This window comes from Marmota flaviventris, chromosome 4 (assembly GCF_047511675.1).
Source record: "Marmota flaviventris isolate mMarFla1 chromosome 4, mMarFla1.hap1, whole genome shotgun sequence".
Classification (NCBI taxonomy): Eukaryota; Metazoa; Chordata; class Mammalia; order Rodentia; family Sciuridae; genus Marmota; species Marmota flaviventris.
In genome coordinates this window covers 21887580-21907722 of record NC_092501.1, presented here as the reverse complement: position 1 = coordinate 21907722, position 20143 = coordinate 21887580, and the positions used below count along the sequence as shown (strand labels likewise).

General features: G+C 37.3%; 1 protein-coding gene across 4 annotated transcripts in view; it reads right to left on the bottom strand.

The window, feature by feature from the left end:
- Positions 1-20143, bottom strand: part of Sorcs1 (sortilin related VPS10 domain containing receptor 1) — a 475560-nt gene that overhangs the window by 200455 nt on the left and 254962 nt on the right. For all 4 annotated transcript variants that reach the window (XM_071610693.1, XM_027930015.3, XM_027930019.2 and 1 more), the window contains exon 3: positions 9532-9631. In XM_071610693.1, coding sequence (XP_071466794.1) covers positions 9532-9631 — 100 coding nt within the window. The remainder of the gene's footprint in view (positions 1-9531; positions 9632-20143) is intronic.

The following is a 20143-nucleotide window of genomic DNA, read 5'->3' as shown; positions in this document are numbered from 1 at the left end:
ATGGTTTTCATCTCCTTTTTTCCCTTCTCCTTTGACAAATATTTGCCTTTCTGTGAAAGCTTCCTAGAGTCCCCAAAGATAAAGTTCTATGTACATAGCTATTATGATACATAGTTCTGTACTGTAATTGACTGTTTATACATTCATCTCCTCTACCAGGTTTCATAGTTCTTGAGAGCAAGAACAATGTCTAATATTTTTATTCTACTTCCTAGTTGTTTAAAAAAAAAATCTGGCACCAAATAGGCATTTTATAACTTTTGGTTGAGTTGACCAATGACAGCATAAGGCATGGCCACATAATTTGAAAGTGACAATAATGATAATAAGGACACTAACATTTCCTAAATGTTTACCATGTGGAGGCACCGTTCTTTGCATGTTTCGATTCTACTTCTCATAGCTATCTTATGATGCTGACACCATCATTATATTTTACTTTAGAGAGAAAGAATTACATCATGGTCTCACAACTAACCAGCCAACAAATAGAAACTGGTCTACAGGCACACAACTTGGATGTGGCTTAGCTGGAATTTAGAGCCAGGCACCCTGGCTGCAGGGTTCATTATGCCACAATAAAAGTCTCCCCTGAGCAAAATTTACAATGACACCCTTCAAATAACAAAGGGTGACTCCACAGTGATAGGAAATAGGTGTTTGATGGTATACCAGACAGGTGCAGAAAACAGGCGTGCACAAAGCTAAGAGGCTATTCCACCCATGGGTGGCTGTACATCTAAGAGGTGTCATGCAAAGGGCACTTGTTCATTAAAAGCAGGCAGCAGTGATGGTATTTGAATATGCGACTGGGGAGCTGGTGTGTCTAGATCTGCGCCTACCACGCCTCCACACTTCAGTCATAATTGTGTTTTTCTTCCTGGCAAAACGAATTTCGGCCACAGCCATCAACATCTTTTGCCCATTTGAAACCACTCAGGAAGAACAGAGAGATAAAGGTAAATTGTACACTCTCTGAAAGTCTTAATAAGTTCCTGGTAAATTAGCCCTCCTCTCTCTGAGAGATCTCAAGAGATTCTTAAACTTCTACTGCCAGACATATTTATGATTTTATTATTTCATTTTCTTCTACCCACTTTCTTTTTGTGTGCTTTGTATGAGCTTTCTCTCATCACTACTGTGTTATTTTAAACCTTCTGCAGTAATCTCTGCCATCTTCTCTCTTTGGCCTCACATCTGTGGCCTCCCTCCTATGTCTCTTCTTCTCTTATCATGAAGGATGTTCTCTTTCCCCTATTCTTTATTTTTTTGATTAGCCCACATTGTCTTTCCTTACTCCAGGCACGCTCATTTCCTGATGGCAGATGCTGTCAATCATGGCAACACTTAGCAGTCTGGTCCCCAAACACAGCCCCACGCAGTCCAAAAAGAACTAACTCTCTCCCAACCCTTGTAGTGAATATACCACACAGTGGGCCTCTCTACCTCTGTCTAAACTCACAAGACTACTGTGAGTGACTGTTTTTTGTTCTGTAAAACTTATTTAAAGTGACTGACTTGAATGGTTGTGAAATGAGATGCATATTAGAGGTTAGGGACCCAGCAAATGAGGGAAGTGAAGTCCTACAGGAACAAAGGGAGGAAACCTCAAAAGAAGATTTATTAAGGGAAAGGCAGGGTCAACAGAAGGGATGTTTGAATGGAAAGGATTTCAGCCCTGATGCTGGTCATGTTCTCTTAATTTCCCCAGGGAAGAAAAAGTGGTTTTTATTAGAGGTTCATCCACAGTGACTTTGTTTTCCTGACAGCACCAAGAGGCAGCTTGGGGCAGATCTGATATATTGTAGTGAAACATCTCACCCTAGTAAATATGGCAAACTTCCTGTAGCCGCCAGCATTCATCTCCATCCATCACCAGAGCAGCATGGGCTATCCACTAGAAACAAATGTTCTAGATACAGTACGTCAAACACTGGATGATGGAAACTTGTGCAAAACCACGGGGAGTATGCTGCAAGCAAAGGGACCAGAATGTTGAAAAGACCACTGACCATTTTCCACAGCAGAGCGTAACTCCGAACCAACCTGAAATAATGCATTTGAGCTTCATAAAGGGTAAAGGGTGGGCATCTAACACTGAGCCAGCCAGACTTGAGAGTTCGTGGGCTCTAGAAAGGACAGCTGATGAGGCAAAAATAAACACATAAGTAAGCAGACAAGTAAATAAAAAAAGTCTGCTTTTCAAAAGTTAAGCCGTTAGTCTATTACATATATTTGAAGAATGGTTGGCTTCTGAGAAGTATCCTCTTCATATTTGAAAATTTCTGATCACTTGACCACAGGGGCTACCCACCTTTTGGGAACCAGTCAACCACATAATAAATACATAACTTTTATCAATATTCACAATATTTGCAGACTAATTTAGGCAATCACTATCTTAATTAACTTGTTTAGAGTAAATAAAAAACAGAATTTTTTGTGTGTATATATGAGTATGTGTGTTTTGGTACCGGGGACTGAACTCAGGGGCACTCAACCAGTGAGCCACATCCCCAGGCCAATTCTGTATTTTATTTAGAGACAGAGTCTCACTGAGTTGCTTAGTACCACACCATTGCTGAAGCTTGTTTTGAACTCACGATCCTCTTGCCTCAGCCTCCCAGCCACTGGGATTACAGGCTGTATTTTTTTTTTTTTTTAATAAAGACTACTCGAACTTGGTAAAGATTTCTCTGTGGACTTGTCAATCACCTTTCTATTTTCCTAGCTAGCTACATGCATCTTTTTCTTTAAAACATAAATTTGGCTACAAAAATTCTGCATTATAACCTCAATAATCTGTAAACTCCATCCTCATGAAGTTATAACTTAGGATTTTAAAATCACTCATTTATGATTAATGTTTAATATATTAGATTGCATGTGATAGACATAATATCCATGAGGGATAATATGCGCTATGTTGATGAGGCAAGGAATGTGCTTCCACCAAAAATTACTAAGTACTGTTTAATGTTGCATGATGTAAAACAATAAAATACTAGTTAATGTTATCAATTCTGAGAACTCAGAAAAATTAGGTGATGTTAGGGATTAATAGAGATGGAGGGGGAAAAAATAAGCTTTTAGAAGCCATGTACTGACCACAAGTTATTGCCTAAACTGGATAACATTTTAATATTTTTAAAAAGTATTTGACAACATAAGTTTTAGAGTCACACAGTTAATATCCAATGAAAGAAGTGCTTTTATGTAATGTAACATGTTGTGCTAAAATTGATATGACTATGGTTTTATTAGCATTTCTTTATGAATTTTATAGGTGTTTGATTTATATAAAATAATTTGGGATAGTTGGCTGTTGGAGGTGAGTGTGGAATACAGTGTCCTAGATCAGTGCCTTTTTGTTTTATTTCCATTGTGTTTTGCCAAGCCCAGGAGTTCCACAAGGTTCCCCAGGGCCACTTTGGCAACAAAGGAGGTGACTAGGGGGCTATTCCTGGTGCTATACTCTTGCTTCAGAGGGTCCTCTGTCCTTATTATTCTGTAGTTTATTTGAAACATAGAGGCTGAAATAACTGTAAGAAAATCACCCAGAGAAAAAAAATAGAAATGCGGCATGCTTTTTTTTTTTTTTTTTGGATTTTTTATTTATACTGCTCAGGAAAAGAACTGAACAACGTTCAATGGAGCTTAACAGTATAAACTCAGAAATACCCATCAAAAAAATTCAAAAGAGTTGATCTTTCCCTTTAGCTATGGTTGCCCAGGCTAAGTGGAGAGTAGTAAGCATTTATTCACTAAAAAGGGCACGTCTGTTGAAGTTTGGAAAATGCCACCACCACTGCGTCTCTGAGTTCACACATGACACTTCTTTATGAATGAAACACACATTCTCTTTAAAAGATTAGAGGCGAATGGATGATCTTGTGTACAAAGGGACAGATAAAAGAGCTAGGGGAGAATGAGCAAGTGTCAAGTGCCCGCCAAGGGAAATGTCATCGCCCCCTTTGATGTATTATACAATACTCTAGTTCCCCTTGGCCTCACCAGACAATGTTGAGTGAGTGCTATGCAAAGTCCTGGCATTTTAAATATTAATCATGCTCTTCTTAGGAAAGATACAATTATACATTATGGCCTAGAAATGACTAAAACCTATGGGATTCTTTACTGTCCTTGTTTGTTTACTCAAAAGAATTAATTATTTATAATTAATAATTAACTTACAATTATAATTATTGGACTCTGAGAAATTACTGAGTCAAAGCTGGTTTTACAGGACTCGTCCTTCCAAAGTTCCATCCCGAGTGTCCAAAACCCACCCTATATTCAATTCAAATACTCCCCATGTGCTGAACACTAACTATCTACCGAGGTCCTATGTTCAGCATGACAAAGACTACAAAATTGATCAAGGCACCTAATTCCATGTAGGATCTTATGTTCTAAAGGAGAGGTTAGACATAATCAAAAACAAACGTAGCGTATTATGATGTGGTAGAAGTAGTGGCATTTGAGATTTACTTCTGAGATTTCACAATCTTAGCTTTTCTTTTACCAGTTGCGTGTAACTGGCAAGTCACGAAACTCTCTGGGATTCAGTTTCCATCTCTGTTAAATGAAAGAGTAGAATCTGAAAATCCCCACCTTTTGTAGGGTCTGATCCCACAATCCTTCCTGAGAAAAGTTGTCTGACCCTAGCACACACAACTCTTTCCTGTCCCAGGAAAACAAATGACAAGAGGAATTAAGTGTGCCCAGGGTAAAAAGAGACAGGGAGTCAATAATCAAACACTTATTTAGAAAGTGTCGCATACAGTATGATAATTAAAACCTAAACATCTGGAGAAAATGCAAACAGTGTTTAATGCCGGCAGGTACCAAGAGACCTGCAAGAATGATCAATGTGTTCTGTGGAGCGAGGGTCCTAATTATAGGATGAAAGCCTTAGAAGACTCTCAGCAGGAATGATATTAATTAAGAAGTGATAACAGAATAGGAAAGATAGTAGAATGAAACAGACATTATTACTGTATGTATATACGTGACTGCATGACCAATATGATTCCGCAACATGTACACTCAGAAAAATGAGAAATTATACGCCATCTATGTATGATATAGCAAAGTGCATAAATGCATTCTACTGTCCTGTATAACTAATTAAAACTAATTAAAAAAATAAATCCCTAAAAAAAAAAACAGAAGAAAAAGAAAAAAGAGGTGATAACACAGAAATGAGAAGGAACAGGGAAGCAAAAGGGGCACAGGAAATGTAAAGAACAAATACTATCTAGGTTTTTTCTTTGCAGGTAACATAGTGTGAAGAGACCATGAGGATATGACAACTGAATGAATTGGCTGTTCTCAGTTTTGTTTTGTTTTTTCTCTCTAAGAATTCCAGGTAGAGTTTTGTATTCTTTAATCCTTGAAGATGCTATACAACACCTTGTGAAGAAACAGCAAGATAAGGTCAGTTGTGGAAAGAAAGAAAGAAATTTTCTTTTTAGGCAGAATACAAATAAACTTGAAGAGAATTTAAGAGGGCGACTGAGATTTCAACATTGATTTTTTTTTTTCCTTTGCTACACTTGTGTTAGTTCTCCCATTTCCCTCTGCATCACAGCTGTTCTTCTCAGGTACAGGTTAAATCATCTTTTCTCCTAGCAGACTATATGTATGTAGCCAATAAACCTCTGGTGACACAAACAAGCCTTGGAATTTATCATGAAGTAGAGGTGGAGGAATTATTCTCCTTCCAAGCCATGGTGACAGATAGTTACCCTGCCTGTCTTCTGGCACTAGGACCCACTTGGTCTTATTCTTTGGGGCCTACCTCATATATCAGGGGCCAGGGAATGGGTGTTTTCTGCAAGAAAGTATGAGTAAGACAGGATAACACCTAAGAGCAGGCTCTCTGTCTTCTAGTCAAGATTTCCTAGATTGACACTGGATGAGATGATAGTTTCTAATGTAATAGACCTATCCGGGGAAACCTGCTATAATTTACAGCAGAAAAGCAGTCAATGGATGATCATCAATTTAAACAGTAAATTAGGGCTTGTTTTATTCTGGACTCTGATCCCAGTAATGCCCTTAACAAGCTGCCTGCAAAGCCAGGACACGATGCCTGCTGTTTGAGACACGATGATTGAAAAAGAACTGCTCTCGCCTTCACAAACACCTAAAAATAGCAATAAGGACGGGAAGACAAACAGGCTTCTGGGAATGCAGGCAGTTACACGGATGTTGTCAGTTTTATTCCATTTGTTCCCACCAACGTGAAACACAGAAGAAACTCTCTGGTACAAAAGATGTTAACTTGTTACATAGCATCCTAGAAATTTGAAAGACTTAACGCAGCCCTTTAAGGAGCCTGCCCTTTTCACCAGAGGATAGCAGGAGTCCCAGGAGAATCGAAGTGAACTTCAATGCCTTTGTCCTCTATAATTAAAAGAGAGCCTGATAATTCTTTCTTTTGCCTCCTCCTCCTTTTCTTTAAACATAAACTCATATTGTTTGAAGCAAATATATTCATACTTTAAAATGCTGTGCAGGTGCTATCCCTTTGGTTCAAATATGTCCCTTTGAGTGGATGGGGGTACATATTTCTTGGTGATAAATTCACCTCATAAGTAGAAAAACTGTACAGAAATATACTGCTATGTCAACTTTATTGATTTTTGCACCATTGTAAAGACCTTCATTGTCCTCCAATATATCTTAAATCTATCAGCATCTCAGAAAGTGACCCTGAAGGCCTCATTTATCTGTAGAGGAAAAGATCCCTTGGTTTAGGTTCCCTCATAAACACTGTGATTTAAACATCAGGGGCCACCTCTGCTTCTGCAGAGCAACAGGCCCGAAGAAAGCTATTCTCTCACAGCTATTTTCTCATAGTCATAGACAGTGACTTCTCCCTCTCTGGAACTAGGGTCTGCCAAGTCTTCATTCAAAGCAGTTAAAATACCCCTGGCCAAATATCCTTTTCCAAGTCCTCCAAATGGCTACCCATCATGTATGCAGTCTCATTAGTGTCAATGTTTCTAACTGAGTGGGTTCTATGGCAGGGCTCTTTGCTCTACTCCCTCTCAAGAGTTCCTTCTAGTCTCAGGAGCTACATCTGAGCTTGAGAGTGTCACTCTTCAAATCCAACTCCCATACACAACCTTAGTCCCAGGATCCTCATTGTGCAAGTGTAAATGACTCACCCAAAGTCACCTGCTGGTTGGCAACAGATTCAAGGCAGGGAGGTCCAGTTCTGAATCTTAGTTCAGGGACCTTTCAAATCAGAAAGCATCACACTGTATTCACAACTAGGATAGAGGATTTGGGAGGTGGGATGTTGATTTGTTTCTCTATTTATCCTGTGGTGTAAAGCATACTGTGTAGCATACAGTTTGTTGATTGCTAAATTAAATCTACTAAAAATGTGAACTAGAGGAAAAATCAATAGAGATTACGAGGATTAATTCAAAGCCAACAAACAACTAAATCTCATTAAAGAAATAAAGGATAAAGTTTTAGTTCCTCAGTTTGAATCTATATACAGCAGATCAAAATTGATTAGGTTTAATTATTGATGATGGGCCAATAAGGAGGCAGTAAAGACAAGAGAGGAGTGTTTATGATATACCTCTAATTTTAAGCTTGACATTATTGAGCTGTGTTGTCTGGTACTGTGGTCATCACCCATACACATAACTTAAATATATAAATTTAAGTTAATTAAAATTAAATGAAATTCAAAATCCTTTCACTTCCTTATGCTAGTCATATTTCGAATATTCAACAGCCACAAGTTGCTAATGTCAAGAGTATTGGACAGTTTAGAGGAGCATTTCTATCACTGCAGAAAGTTCTACTGGATACTGCTATTTATAGGGGATAATCACTACTATTGCCTCCAATAATTATATGAAGCAGGAAGAACAAGATGATAAGAAAGGAGAATAAAGTGAAAAGAAAACACTGATTAAGCCTTTACTGTCCCGTGCTAAGCACTTGAAATGTCTAATTTCAGATAATTCTTATAACCTCCCTCGTGGGGTAGGTACTATAATTATCCCCATTTTAAATTTGAGGACGCTGTGCTTGGAGAGATTAAGTAAATCACCATACCTATACATTTAGTAATTGGCTTAGCTGGGGTTTTACTCAAGCCATCTAAATTCAGAGTCTAAGCTCAACTGTTATGTTGCATTTACTGAATGAAGCACTAGAAATGTTTAGATGTACACCAGAAACACGTGATACAGTCACCTGAGCCCCAATCCAGAGCAACAGGATAGGACCAGGGCTGGCAGATTTGGGACCACTTACTGGAGTCAGAGTTGAGGATGTTGCTTAAGAGCTAGTATCATTTGCCTTCTACAGTCCAGATGACAAAAGGTAGAAACTGCCTAAGGTCATTATCAGTACCTAATGACAAATTGGAAATGAAACCCTAGAGATCAGAGCTATCATTATTACAGAATATGGTTTAGGACATATTAATGAGGAACACTATTCTATTTCCTGATGGATACTATTAATTCATATAATCTATGGGATACTTAGACATAATGTCAGAATTCAGAATTTGAGAGCTGGGCATGATGGCATAAGCCTATAGTTCTAGCTAATTAGAAGGCGGAGCAAGGGGACTACTTGAGCCCCTGGGTTCAAGACCAGCCCGAGCAACACAGCAACCTCTCTCACCCCTAATATTCAGAATTTGATGACACCAATTTATAAAGATGTCACTCTTCCTTCGAGATAAATGCCATTTTCACTTAAAATTAGACATTTTCTTTCTGGGAAAATAAAAACTCTGAAGAATAGATGGTCCCTGTTAATAGGAAAGGTATAATAAAGTGGAAAAATTATGATTCCCAAGGAAGAAATCTGAATTCTAGTCCTGATTGTGCATGCAGCTTTGAAATATGTGCAAACCACTTTCTTTCTCTAAACCTGAGTTTTCTCATCTGTAAAATAAGGGCATGGAATATTACGATCTCCAAGGTTCCTTGCAGCTAAGATCCAGATCAGGAAGGACTAATCTCACCATTCTTTCCATGCTATGTTCTTCTGCCAAAGGCAGGGCCCCCTTCCTAATGTTTCTGTGCAACCTGGACAAATTTTAGAAATGAACCCCTGTCTGCTGTAGGATAATGCATTCACTGAAATTCTAGTTAATATATTTACTCTATGTCAAGGGAACCCGGAACATCAGATGAAAATCCATCTTTCCTCTGTCCTGTCTAAGCTTATTCTAATTCTTGTGCCTGATTGGTCAGTGCTTCTACAAGACACTCAGCAGCATACACTCAGTAAGACTTACTCCATGTAGCTGCCTTTCCAAAATGGAAATGATGCTCCTACCCCTCACCCTCCTTCATTCACAGTTGCTGATTAGAAAATTACGATGTGTCAGGCACTTCTACACCTTACCACCCATCAACTCATCTTTACATCTCTAATCGAAGTTTAACTGCAAAGGATTTTTAGGTAGCTAGATAGGTCAGCCAATCAAGATAGAAATCACACCATGAATCAGTAGCATACTAAATATACATTTCTTACCTTACGCTTGTTGGTAGGACACACATAAAGGTAGCTCAAGATTGTCTTCAAACCCACTTTATCATTCAGCTTCTCATAGGTTGTCCCATAATCAGTTGACCTGTAATTCAAAGGAGGCTTTAATGAGGACAGAAGTACACGTCATTCGGCTACTTGTCAGTATAATGCATGTTTTACATAGTAGAATGGCTCTCCGGAGGTTTCTAAATGATTCATGTAGTATATAATGATGCTTAATTATGTACACAGTAGCATCATGTGAGTGGTTAGCATTTGCATTTAAATTGAATTGGTAAAAATTAAAACTCCATCTCTCTGCTGCTCCTTAATGTACGCACTTTGCATAAAGGATGTGATTAATTTAAGAAGATTAAGAGATGAGGGTGTTCCTCAAATTGACCAAAGAAATAAACAGCTTTTAGGCTATGACATTTCTAAACTTTTGCTTTATCTTTGGTACAGTGGAAAAGCAGGTTCTCCTGATTTATCTACAAACTGTGTTTTCTTTCATGAGTCATAGGATATACGGTGGGTTAGTCCCTTCAAAGGTCATTCAGTCTTTTTCTATTATTTAAGAGCAAGGAAATGTCTTAATAATAAGTGAAATTTCACAACCTTCCCGATGGCCTTTTCCAGTGTTAAGCAACCCAGAGTGAGCAGGATGTTACCTCTTGGCACTGAAACCATCTTTCTTGTAGATTCTCTAATCTTTATTTAGCCACTGGTCAATAACTTATGACTTCAGATTAAATACATGGGTTTTAATCATTATCTTTATGAAAGTCTACGTTGTATTTTGAAAATTTAATTCCGGTAGGTCATCCTGAAACCATGTGCAGTGGGGAATGGTAATCTCTATTTGAAGACAGTAGTTGTAGAATGTAGGTGACTATTTAACAGTAATAATTGAGGTTGAGGAACAGGACATCTGGGATTTGAATCCAGGAATCCTGGCCCTAAGCCCTAGGTTATTTTCATTTTACCTCAGCATTTTTTTCTTTCTTTCTTTAAAAAAAAGTAATAAAATTTCCTCTTCATCTCTTTGTTTCACAAAGCCAATTTCCTATGAAATTTATTCGATCATTCACATCTGTGGACCTCCTTAAACATACCAAGACTGTGCTAACTGCCAGGATATAAAAATCAGTCCCCTCAAGTACCTAACAGGTAATTTCAACAGTCAGAAGTATAAAGAAATAGTTATAATGTGCTAGACACAATGACAGAGATATTAATAATAATTAGAAGACAAAGTTGGTTTAATCAAAAAAGAACAAAAATGGGGTAATATAAATTTGCTTTGGATCCTGATAAAAACTACAAATTCCTACTGGCCATAATGATAAATAGAGAAAGTCTTTTTTTTTTTTTTTAAACAATCTCACTTCCATCCACAAAGAGTCTACTCAGAAGAAAACAATGGAGCAAAAAAGTTGGATGAAAGTATTGTTGGAATTAAGAATCAATTCTGCCTTGAAATTCAAGACATTTCATCCTAAAATTTATACCCAGATGGCAAATACCAAAAAGTCTATACTTTGAAGGATCTGGGTAAAATTCCCTATCATTGAGGAATGGAGTGATATGTAAAACTTCTTCCAAGAACTATGAACCTTGACAATGGACAGGAGTTTAAAAACAGGAAGTAGGGTGAGCATCTTCAACTAGAAGTCACCTGGTACAAGGAGGATACATAACTGGCTTCTTCAGGACTAGTCCCCACATTACGACAGTCACATGAACATGGCTTGATGGCCAAGAACATTTGAACAGCATCCCAGAGATCTTTCATAGATCTTATTTGTGAACCACATGGAAATTTCTGAAAATTCTTCTCCCACCCATCTTTCCCTTCTCAAATTCACAGCAAATGTGAGGAGATTTCCTGCAAATTTCTAAAAAATATCTAAGATTTCTTTTCTCACTCAGTCCACTCTTTGTGGTTTTTTTTCCCCCCACTCTCAGGCTCACCTTTCTGGCCAACATTTTCTGTCTACTAAGATTTGCTTGTATCCTAAATGTTGTTGACTTTTTCTAGCTTATTAATTGTGTAGTTTTTCCTATTCAATATCTGAATAATATTTACAAGTTCAAGAACAAACAAGCAGATGCAATATCTACTTGAGAGTTGGTGGGAGGCAGATGAAATGTGTTCATACTTCTACATTAATACATTTTGCCTAGTGAGATGGAAATAATACAACTTCATTGGATATGAGGGGATGATTCAAATTTTCTAGGGGAATAATAGGAAAGAAGGCTAGAGAAGTAGGGATAGTCTACAGAGAGTGAGTTTCTTAGAATTTCTATTAATTTCTACTAGTGAATATATTTACATTAATAATACCATACACTACAAAGGCAAATAAGGATTACTTTTTAAGCAATCTGTAGGAAATCATCTTCCATGTGTGTATATATGTGTGTGTGTGTGTACATGTGTACACACCCATTTACAGGTGTGTATTTAACTCTAATCCAAATGTCACAAGATGACAATGGAGTAAGTGGCTCAGATTTGCATTAGACTTTTTTCAGAATTTATGCTGTTATTGCATATTGTAATTATAATATCACTGTACACCAGTCCAGTTTCTTCTAGATATCCATCACTATTTTTTGTACTATCTCTTGGATCTCGATTTTATGAAGCTCAAAGATGGAACCAAAATTGTTGATTCTCCATCTCAGCAGACCTGGAGGTCTAACCATCATGGCTTTTGTAATAAGCAATTGACAGAGAAAAAATAATTCATTTTCACACATCCAAATGGTATAGATTGGCAGTTGTCCAAGGGTGTTTCACAGCTAGAATGAGAGTGTTGGCCGGTGTTATGGGTAGAACTAACAATAAGTGGCACATACTGATTTATATGATGGTACAGGAGTGAAAATATTAAATACTTGCAAACCAGCTGGTAGATAGTTATAGTACAAAGATTTCTGAGCAGCTGCTCCTGCAGCTTTACCACCATGGCCTATCAGTACCCTCTAGGTCTCTTAACAGTCCAGCAAGCAAAAGATTGAGGATTGGCACAGCAGAGGTCTCAAGAAACTTTCTCTAGCATCAAGACCAGCACCAGTGCTGTTTGGTCAATGTCCATGACAATCAGCCTATGTCCAAGTAGGGAAGACAGTAATCTTGGTGTGGTCCTGCATCCTGGAAAGAAATTATTAGTGACCAACTGCATCCCTAATTCACAGTTATCATCCTGTGGTCAACTGTGGAAGCCATAGTCTACAAAGAACAAAGGCTCTGAACCAGCAGGTGAGAAAGACAGGTTGAGGAGCAGGCTGACTCGTAAGCCAATGTACTGGTTTGTTAAACACTTTAAATATCAACCCTAGGCATAGGGGAAGGGATATTTTCCAGAATTAAATTATTTGGAAATGCTTGATTAGGCAAAATTTAATGTTCCTGTACTTCACAAATTGTATTATTCTAATATGCACCAAGCCTCTTACATACATAATTCATGTAACATTTTCCAAACATATCTGATTATAGGATCTATTATTGAGTGACATCAAATGAGATTAGTGTTCTGAGCAACACTATTTGGGGAAAAATATCAAAAACAAAAATGCAAAAGAAATAAATGAATCTTGGCTTCATGAGGAAAAGAGAAAAATAAAAATATTTAAAATAAATAAAATTTGCAAATGAAAATACCAGCCTGTGCTTACCATAAAGTGACAACTTTTGCAAAGGAAAAAATCAGAAACAAAAAAAGAAAAAAAGGAAGTGTTCTTAAAATATGCATCATGCACAGACACATTCAAGATGCAATTATGAAGTCTTGAATTCTCAAGTTGTACCATTTTTAAAAAACATTCCAAAGCAAGCATTTTTATCTTCAGGCTTTGTTTGTATGTTGGCTTATCTATAGATTAAAAACAAAACTTCTGTCAACACCTAGACTATGCTAGAAGTTGAAAGCTTAAAAAAAAAAAAAAAAAAAACAGCAGCATTTCAGGAAAATAAATATGCTAGTGATTAAATCAAAGCTTGCCTCCTTTTGCTTTTGATCTTTAATCTTTATTCTGCCCTTCTTATAAACTTCTTAAATAGTGACTTTCAGAATATTTGAAAGCATGTCTTTAAGTATTTACTAAATACACAGAACTGAGATAAGTTGCTCTGAAGGGTGGAGAAACCACATCAGATGCATCCCACCTGCCTTCCAAGAACCTATGATCCCTAAGAGACAACAAAATTCCTCATTACACTTGAAAAAGGGATCAATACAGGATATGCCTAGTTTCCACAAGAAGTTGCAGATAAAATGTATGATTGGGTCTCTGATAGTCTATATGCAATCAAATGAGACACTAAATCAACAGCATCTTTTGTAAATTCAATAAATCCATAAAAATACTTAGCACCTTGACTAGCATACAATAAGCAACCTATTAATGATAGTTTTTGTTATTTGTTTTATATCTTTTTTCTTGTTTGTATGTTTTTTTTTAAATTTTTTTGCCCAACATTTACTAAAACCCATAATGTGAGCCTACAAGGAAAATCTCAATCATTGAATCTTATTTTGATTTAGTTTGCTAAGCAGAGAAGACATTTATGGGGGCTTTTACAACATCTTTAAATGCAGCTGAATTTAGTCCATCAGATTTTGAAGGAAATGGGCTAGTAGTTTTATGTAGGACTTGGATCAGAGACTTAATGGTAAGAACTGGAATATGAGAGTTGAAGATTTTATGCTCTGTTTTTATAATAATTTTATCAGAATTCCATTGCTGCATAGGGTATTATGCTTGAAAAATCTAATAGATAAAATAATAAAAAGGATCCTTCATTGGGTGTTTATAATGGAATCCAAGCTCTCATATGCAGAATTTTATAAGATGAATATTAACACATATTATAAATAAGGAAGACCTTTTAAAATGTAAAACCAGCCAGGCACAATAGCACATGACTGTAATGGCTCAGGAGGCTGAGACAGGAAGATCACAAGTTCAAAGCCAGCTCCAGCAAGTTAGTGAGGCCCTAAGCAATTTAGTGAGACCCTGTCCCAAATAAAACACAAAAGGGCTGGGGAGGTGGTTCAATGGTTAAGCACCCTGAGTTTAATCCCCAGTACAAAAAAATAATAATAATAAAGTAAAATAAAATAAAGGAAAACCAATGTACTTAAGGCCAAACCCACAGAGGTTACACCTTTAATTCCATCCTACTTCTTTCCAAAAGCCACAAGAAGTGATTTGTAGATGGAAAATCAGGTGTATTTAGATAATCTAGTTTAGACTTTCTTAGTAAAAGGAACAAGATCTGAAACTGAAGCACTAAATGGTGTAAACCAAAGGCTGGGTTTTTCTCATACACACTGATCAGGCAGAGGGTCTTCCAGGGAGAATCATTTTTTTAAAAAATTTGAAGTATAAACAGAAATTCTCATAAGGATCTGAGAGCAATGAAAGTTTCCTTTAAACCTGTATATATCTTTATATTTGAAAAGAGTTTCCTGTATACAGCATGTAGTTAGGTCTTGTTTTTTGGATCCATTATTACAATCTTTTTTAACTGGTGCATTTAAAATGTTGACATTTAAAAAGTGATTATTAATACAGTTTAATTAACACTATTGTTTATTACCATTTTCAATTCCTTGTTCTTATTCTTTGTTCCTATTCTTTTCAACATGTTTTCTACCTTCAGTGGCTTTGAGTGTTTTATATGATTTTATTTCCTTCCTTTATTAGTCTATCAATTATATTTCTCCTTTTCCTTTATTTTTAATTTGTACTATAAATTTACAACTAATCTAAGTCCATTTTAACATAACACTGCACTTCTTCATGAGCAGTACAATTATTATATGATAGAAAAATATTCCTACTCCTCCCTCTCATCCCTTATATTAACATGATTCATTTCACTTCATAAAAACAGATACCCATAAATGTGTGTGTATGTGTGTGTGTGTGTGTGTATATACACACACACACACACACACACACACACATATATGAACATCTACAATCAAATATATTAATATTATTATTTTGAATAACTGGTACCATTTAGATCAATTAAGAATAAGAAAAATGAGAGTTTTGTTTTATTTTCACTTATTTATTCTTTGATCCTCTTCCTTTCTTTTTGCAGCTCTGAGTTTCTGACCTACACCATTTTCTTCTCTGAACAATTTCTTTTAGCATGTCTTTCAAAGCAAATCGTACTACTGACAAGAAATCCCTCAATTTTTGCTGATGAAGTCCTTATTTAACTTTCAATTTTAAAGGATAATTTTTCAGGGTATAGAAATCTAAGTTTTTGACATTCTCTCAACAATTTAAAATGTTTCACTCCATTCTCTTCTTGCTTGCATGAATCTGAGAAGTCTGATATAAATATCATCTTTTCTCCTCTAGAGGAAAGGTGCCCCCCACACTGACATTTTTCAAGATGTTTTTTATTCATCTTTGATATCCTAAAGTTTGAATATGATGTATTTAGGTGCAGTTTCACTGAGGTTTCTGGACCTGTGGTCTGATATCTGACATTAGTTCGCAAAAATCTCAACTATCTTCACTTCTTTCTTTGATTCACACCTTTTTTTCTTCTCCTTCTGGTCATCCATGGCATATATGTTACATATTCCTAGTTGTCCAACAGTTTTTGAATATTTAGTTCTCTCTGTTTTTTCCCCCCAGTATTTTTTTGTTGTTTGGTTCCAAGTTTTGCAAGTTTCTATTGAGATATCTTCAAGTCCAGAGATCCTTTCCTTAGCCATGTCCAATCTTCTAATGAATCATAAGAATCAAACCCAGTGTGTCACACATGCTAGGCAAGCGCTGTACCTCTGAGCCTCTGGTCATATGGAAAGGGGAGGGTATCTTTTTTTTTTTTTAAACTATTTATTTAGTTGTAGATAAACACAAAGTATCTTCATTTATTTTTTTTATGTGGTGCTGAGGATCGAACCCAGTGCCTCAACATATGCAAGGCAAGCACTTTACCATAGAGCTACAGCCCCAAGCCCAGGGGAGGGTATCTGATAGTGCTGTGATTAGGTCTTGGGCTTTTACTAAGCCTGTTCCCTATACTGTGATGTTTTCCTGTGTTCCTGAGTTTTTCACCTGCCTAGATGAGACATAAGTTTAAAGGGGTCTGGACTTAACATATTTTCCCATTCCCAGCTTGCTTTAGGCTCTCATAAATTCCCAGTAGAGTAGGTTTTGTTTCACTAGTTTCTCCAGAGGGCAGGTCTTACTAAGAACATAATGCCCTGGAACATTTCAAAATGGTTAAATTCCCCCTTCCCTTCTGGAAGTCCAGAACATTTTTCCTCCAATATAATTCTGAGAGGCAGGTAGAGTCTCTGGAGGTAAAATTCACAAAGGCTTGAGGTCCCTTATGACTCAGCCTCTGTAGAGGCTTTTTTAAGTTGCTGATGGACCTTTATTTTATTCATTTATTTATATGTGGTGCTGAGAATCAAACCCAGTGCTTCATACATGCTAGGCAAGTGCTATACCACTGAGCCACAACTCCAGCCCTGCCACTAGAGTTTTTAACTTTCATATTTGTCCACACTACATCCAGCAATTTGTTGGCTTCAGCTGAGGTTCTCATAACACAGCACTAGTTCCTGTGGAAATTTCTGCTTGTGAGCTTCTACCCTGAGAAGCTCTGATTTGGGGCATCTGACTGACGGTGACTCCAATTTTGAGAGCAGCATTTGCTCCGAGACATTATTCTCTGACAGGTATCAGAGGAGGATGTCAATAGATTTTCTATTTTGCCCACATTTTACTTGTTATTAGGAAAGTGTGGCAACTCTAAGCTACCCATATGCCCAACTAGAAACCAGAGCTCACCCCTGTGCTTCTCAGCTAGAAACATCTTCCTGGTACCCATATCCTGATCACCCTACATGCTGTGAGGATAGTGCTGGCAGATAGCAGGAACCTTCTCCATGTGAAAGGTGAAGCAATGCCAGCAATCCAATGGACACACCAAACCAGGAAGCACTGAGCTGCTCCTTCAATAAGGCTTTAGAAAGTATCCACATATCCTGAACTTCTTCATCCCAGAGTCCCAGGGAAGGAAGATGCCTATTTCAGACACACAGAGCCATACTGCCAAGGTCACAAAGCAAAGACTTGGGCTACAGAGGGAGGCATGGGGTCAGGAAGCATCAGGGTATTTACTTAGACCATTGCCAATGAAAGCCCTGAAAGAAGAACGGTGCTCGCCTCTAAATCATGCAACCGCAGAATCTGCGTTTTCTTTCTTTCCTAAAATCATTAAGAACAGCCACTTTCATTGCTCCCCTTGCATTTGGTGGCATAAAAATAGCTTCCCAAGCTAAAGGCACACGGGCTGCCTCACAGACTCTGCTCCTTAATAACTTAGGACGCATGAGGTTACAGCAGTGAGAATAATTTAGGGTTTGGAAAATGTTTGCGAGTGAGTCGACATTTAAATAACTTCATTATCATTCATTGACAGATTTTTTTAACCTGTCAGTGCAATTGATATTTCTATTACCATGTTATAACAAACCCCTGCACATTCTAAATACAGTCACCAGATTCCATTAGTCTACCCACTGTCAAGAAAATATCTCCAAATCCATTTTTCATAATACCTTGAGAATATAATAGGCAATCTACATCAAACGATGACGTGGGGCTTAAGGAAATTGTCTCCTGCTTTCTAAGGATTGTGCCCTGAAATACGTTTGCTGTCAGCCTAAACATATAATTTAAATGTTCTGCTCCGACGTTATGGTGCAGCCTGAGCTGAACGAGCATCTCTCTGTTTCCTGGACTCCCTGAGCTTTCCAGGTTAACTTGCAGAATCAGCTCAGGGGTTTCAATCTTGGATTTAAGGGGAGTCACATAAATTTGATCCAAACATGTTTCCATTCTGCCATATTTTATAAAAGTTGTAATGCCACACAAGGTTTTTATTTTATTTTATTTTTACAAAAGAAAGGAACAGGTATGTATGTGCTAATAAGTTTTAAAAGTTCTGAACTTTCTGTGCCATTTTCCTCCCCCCAGATTTCTCTTTATGCTGTATTCTTGATGTTTCTAGTCATAAAGGGTAGTTGATATAAGAAACTTTTATAATGTATTTGATTGGAGTTGCCTATACATTGTTCCAAGGAAACGGTGGCAATAGAGTATCCAATGCAGTGCAGCAGCAATTTTTCTGCTATGGGTAATTTGCCCCATGAAATAGAGAACATTAAAGATAACAGGTATTCTTATCTCTGACATGTCTGAGAGACATGTCTATTTTTGAGTATAAAAAAATAACCAACATCAATTCAGATACATAGATCTTTGACTATTTTGCTTAAAAATAGGAAAGACAAGTAATTTATGCAGAGGTCTCCTGTTCAGCTTTTTAGGCGCAGGTAAAAGGTAGCCACAGTTTGCTAAATTAGGTGGACATTCTTGACTTCATTCTTGTATGTACACGCGCATGCGAGCGCACACACACACACACACAGATACACGTTTGCCTATCCCCACTGTCTCCTATATGCACCCTCCACTCCAGTTCTATTTCCATGCCCTAGAACACACAATTACTATTTCTACTTGGCTATAACTTTTTCAGCCTTACAGGTAAATTTACTACCAGCTCCTTCTCATAGATGCAGCCTCTCTCACCTCTCCATGCCTTTGTGACCGCAGCATCCACTGCTAAGGAAACAAGCTGTGTAGCTGGCAGAGGGCAGAGGATATGTATGGCTTCTCACCTTTAAAAAGTCTACCTCAAAGTCACCTTCCTTGAGATGCCTTTTCTCACCATGCCAATCAACTCAAAGGCTTTGTTCTTCTATGACACCCCAGATCCTTCTGCAACTGTACTGTCACTGTCGATGTTTACAGTTTGGCATTGTGTGCTATTAGACTCCATTCTCTAAGAGCAGGGCTAGTTCATATTTACCCTTTCACCCTTCTTCCTATAGCAATTCATTTAGATACTTCAAAGCTGGACTTAAATATCCCTTCCTACAATGAACCTTCTGACATCCCTCAGCTCAACAGAATGACACTCTGCTTTGTACCCCCAAGTAACTCATTCGAACCTCTTCCTGTTGATTTTCATATTCTTCCACATCTCACTAATGCATGGGTCTGATCTCTCTCCTGGTGGCCATCTACTGGGAAGCAAAGTCCATTTGTGCTTAGTTTTCTGCATCTCTCTTCATGATTGCAGCTGCATCTTAGAAACCACACAGTGTTCAATGTTGCCGAACGAAATTGAACACACTACCCTGAAAAGTTCTCTTCTACTATTGGAAATCTTATTTGCAAAAGTTTATATTAGATTGTTGTATTTCTTTTTGGACTGTGGTGGAGCATGAAAACGTCAGGACTCTGTGCCTAGTTTGTATCAGGCAAAGATAATTATGAGACATAAATATTAAAGAAATAGGGAACTCATTAAGGAAGAACATATACAAATATATATGTGAAGTGTATTATATATTAAATTAATTTATTAAATATTGTGCAGAAATATAGCTATGGAAAACATATAATACACATTTATCAGCAATACAGAGCAAGATAAATTAGGGAGGGAAGGGCGTATATCTGTTCAGCTTCATAAAAGGTTTTGTCT